Source organism: Triticum dicoccoides, chromosome 5B (genome assembly GCF_002162155.2).
Source record: "Triticum dicoccoides isolate Atlit2015 ecotype Zavitan chromosome 5B, WEW_v2.0, whole genome shotgun sequence".
NCBI classification, from domain to species: domain Eukaryota; kingdom Viridiplantae; phylum Streptophyta; class Magnoliopsida; order Poales; family Poaceae; genus Triticum; species Triticum dicoccoides.
The window spans coordinates 557155207-557159333 of record NC_041389.1 but is presented as its reverse complement, the minus strand read 5'-3'; the positions used below and the strand labels follow the sequence as shown (position 1 = coordinate 557159333).

Below are 4127 nucleotides of genomic sequence, written 5' to 3'. Positions count from 1 at the left end.
CAAAATAAAAAAAACGTTATTATATTTTGGGACGGAGGGAATAATAGACAATAACAAACCGTGCACCATCTTTGGCCACGCACTCCTATTTGAGATACATCAATAGGCACCACAAAACACATGCATGTAGTACCGCCACTGCAAGACAATAATAATAAATTAATAATTAATGCTGACTAGCCGTTTACATGATACCATAATTCCAAAAGAAAAAACAATAAATTAATACAGAAGAAGGGAAAATGGCAAAAAAAAAGAGGAGCACGCCCAGTGGGACTCGAACCCACAATCGCCTGATTAGAAGTCAGACGCCTTATCCATTAGGCCATGGGCGCTGCTATGCACAGTAAATAAAATCGGCGCTAAAATCAAGCACCTGGAGCAACAGTAATTGCACTAACAGCAACCAGTAGGACAGGTCGACAATTGCCGGAGGGCCTCGCCTGGAATATACGAGTAAATTGCACAAAAGTATCACAATTGGGCCATTGAAGGTACATTGGTATCAAGTTTGATAATTTTTACATGTCAGTACCAAGTCTGGGGCTAGACGTTACAACAAGGTCTAAATCATGTATAAACGCGTATTGACAGTGTATCTGACCGGCGGGGCCCACCTGTCAGCTGCCGACGTGGCATTTTTTTTTGCAGAAAACCCCCGCACGGCGGCGCGCGGTCTGGATCGAGGGAAGGATCCCCTCGAGCCCGAGCTCCTCTCGCATCACCGCGGCCCCCGCTTGCGCCGGACCTGCCCCTGCTCGCGCCGCGGCCTCTGCTCGTGCCGCCGTGGCCTCTACTCGCGCCTTCCCTCTCCGCCGCGGCCTCTGATCGTGCCGCCGTGGCCTCTACTCGCGCCTTCCCTCTCCGCCGCGGCCTCTCCTTGCGTCGTGGCCTCTCCCCCTCCGCTGCAGCAGCTCCAGCGGGCAGAGCGCGTCCCGCCTGTGCAGGTGTTGGCCCGGCGGGTACCTGAGCTCCCCGACAACCTTGAGCTCCAGCCGAAACACCCCCGTCGTGCTCTCCCTGACGAACTCGGCCACCCCTGCGCTCCCGAGCGCGACGCCCGCCCTGTCGGCCACCGCCACGGCGCGGTATGCCTCCGTGTTTCCCGCCCGGACCATGGCCCCCGCACTGGCCAGCGCGACGCGGGCGAAGTGCGCGCCGGCGAAGAGCAGCTCCGTGTCGAGCGGCGCCGTGTGCTTGGCGCGCCTGAGCCAGTGGTGGTTGTGCAGGGCGACGTCGAGCGAGACGTCGTAGGCGAGCGCGGTGGCCGTGGCGTTTCTGTCGGCGAGGGCGAGGCGAGCGAGGGCCGCGTCCTCGACGGTGACGCCGAGGGGCACGCGGTAGATGTGATGATGGGCGAGCAGCGTGACCCTGGCGGTGAGGACGACGAAGGCGACGAGCGCGCAGGCGACACGGGTGAGCGCCTTGCCGCCGATGGCTTCCAGGAAGGAGGAAGAGAAGGAGATAGGCAGGGTCCAGGGACGGTCTGGTCCTGGTCGCCGGTGGTGGTGCTCCGGTGGCTGACCGGGGGTTACGGGAGGCGAAGGAGCTCGGGCTCGAGGGGCTCCTCCCCTCGATCCAGATCGGGTGCCGCCGTGTGTGAGGACGAAGGGGGGGGGGGTCTGCAAAAAAAATGCCACATCGGCAGCTGACATGCAAGCCCCGCCGGTCAGATACACCGTCAATACGCGTTTTAGACCTTTTTGTAACATCTAGCCCCAGACTTGGTACTGACACGTAAAAATTACCAAATTTGATACCAATCTGCTTCCAATGCCCCAATTGTGATACTTCTGTGCAATTTACTCGAACATACTACGTCAAGAAAACATCCTGGCAGAAACGATGAACGCAAGAAACATGGTAACACCTGCACCTTGAGTTATTTCCTTTTCACAAGTTGACACCAATCAATCAAGCTAAACCAACAAGCTCACAACATGGAATGGGAGATTGCCTCTTTGACCCGAAATGCTCAAGGAAGAAGCAAACGGACACCAGGGCCTCCTTGATCAGACATTCTGGGGCCAATGTGCTACATCGAGTTCCATTCCCAGTATGCGGAATCGGCAAACATCGATCAAAGGTTAGATTAGATGTTCTTTAGTGACTCCGGTGCCAGCTACATCTTCGTGGCATGACCAACCAGTTGTTTGACAAGAAGATCAAACAAATATCATAAAACTTGTTGGCACCACAGAGTACAGACTATCACATGAGTGTCCCCAATTCCACATGCCAAGGCGTTGGTTACATGGAGCTTACTGCAAGTTCATAAGGAGATCTTGCAGCAATTCCACCAGAGTATGTATGTATGTGACCATATAGCAAGGCAAAGGAATTCCATGCCCATTGGTGTTTTGTTGGTGAAGAAAGGCAGATGCTCAGTGCTGTCCATGATGATCACAAGAGGCCGACTGCAGACCAGACCATGCAGATGGACATCATGAAGTATGTATGCATCCTCTCGACAGCAATGGATCTCGCATGCCGGCCGGCCGGGCGGGGATCAGGACGCCGCATTGGCGCTGTTCAGGAAAGACAGCCTCCTCCGCGCGACCTTGGACCTGTAGCACCAGGCGTCGAACGCCTCCGACAGGTCCGGGAACGCGGCGTGCTCCGACTGAAGCCACTCCGACAGCACCTCGGCCTGGGCGTTCGACGGCAGCGTCGTCACGATCGAGGTGATCGCCGACTCCAGCCCCTGCCACACCTCGCCGTCCAGGCCGACCTTTGCTGCTGCTGCTGCTGCTGATGCTGATGCAGCTTCGGCTTCAGTGCCTCCATCACCATTATTACCGCCGTCGTCGTCGCCGTCGTCGTTGCTGCCACGGTCAGCTTCATCCACCAGATGCCTCGTTGTCCCGGCGAAGGCGATCCAGACGCTCACGGCGTGGCGCCGCTTCTCCGCCGGGAGTACGACGTTGCCGAACGCGACGGCCTCCAGGACCTTTGCAGATATCTCCACGACCTTCAGCCTGGTCTTCAGACATTCAGGCCCCGGGTGGCACTCCGCCGCCGCCGCCGCCTCGACGGCTGCGACGACGGCGGACGACGCTTCCACCCAGTAGGCTGCGAGGCACTTCATCATCTCCAGCTTGCCCAGGACCTGGCAGACCCAGGCGATGTCGGAGACGAAGGAGTGCAGCGCCTGCTGAAGCTCGCCGGAGCAAGGGGCCTCCGTCTGTTTCGTCAGTGCGGAGCCCGTGAAATCGCTGAACCTGTTCAGTAGGCCCGTGACGCAGCCCTTCACCTGAGACTTGACGGCGTCGCTGCTGCCGGCGTCGAAGGTGAGCAGCGGCGCGTCGTCGTCCTCGGTGAGCATGTACTCCAGCTGCTCCTGGGCGGCGGACTTGAGCTCCCGCGAGGCGGCCGACGGCGCGGCCGTCGCGTGGCGGAACGCGGAGAGGAAGATGGCGGTGGCGGGGCCCGGATCGGCGGGGCGGAGGCGCGCGAGGACGCGGGCGCGGTGGGCGCCGAGGCGCGGGGCGGCGGCGAGGATCTCCTCCTCGTCGGCCTCGTCCCAGGGGGCGGACTCGAGGTAGTCGGCGCAGTCGGCGGCGGTGCGGGCGCAGACAAGGTGCGCGGCGGCCTCGAGCAGGGCGAGCGCGCCGCGGACGCCGAAGCGGGAGACGGGGTCGGCGGCGTAGAGGAGGCGGAGCGCGGTGACGTGGGAGCTGAGGTCGGCGTCGCGGCAGTGGACCTCGACGCAGTAGCGCGAGTCGAGGATCTGGCACGTCGGCCAGGCGTCGGAGAGGCGGTCGGCGAAGTAGGCGCTCCCGGCGGCGAGCACGCCGGAGTGGCAGTAGAGCCACTCGTCCCGGCCCGAGTCCGGCGTCCGCAGCCGCACCACCACGTCGCTCGTCGCCCTGTCGCCGATCTTGGGCCGCGCCGCCGCCCTCATCGCACCTCCTGGTGGATTTGGGGACTGGACCGCTGGTACTAGTGGCCACAGCCCACAGAGAACAACACTCTCACTCGCTTGGTAACTGAAGAAAAGAAGATAGTATAACTGAAACCACAATCAGAAGTCAACTGCTGTATACTGTAATTTGTAGCTGTTGCTAACTGTATGATTCAGTGCTAGTTTTACATGAATTTCACACAAAACTGTCGAATCCCCGCGT

At 59.7% G+C, this 4127-nt stretch overlaps 1 protein-coding gene and 1 non-coding gene across 2 annotated transcripts; both read right to left on the bottom strand.

The window, feature by feature from the left end:
• Positions 1-262: 262 nt before the first annotated feature.
• Positions 263-335, bottom strand: TRNAR-UCU. Its single transcript has one exon. It is a non-coding gene; the product is annotated as a tRNA-Arg (tRNA).
• A 1728-nt stretch (positions 336-2063) lies between these two features.
• On the bottom strand, positions 2064-3989 carry LOC119311588 (BTB/POZ domain-containing protein At3g05675-like). Its single transcript, XM_037587242.1, has one exon. The coding sequence runs from the start codon at positions 3902-3904 to the stop codon at positions 2510-2512; it is 1395 nt and encodes a 464-aa protein (XP_037443139.1). The 5' UTR covers positions 3905-3989; the 3' UTR covers positions 2064-2509.
• Positions 3990-4127: the final 138 nt, after the last annotated feature.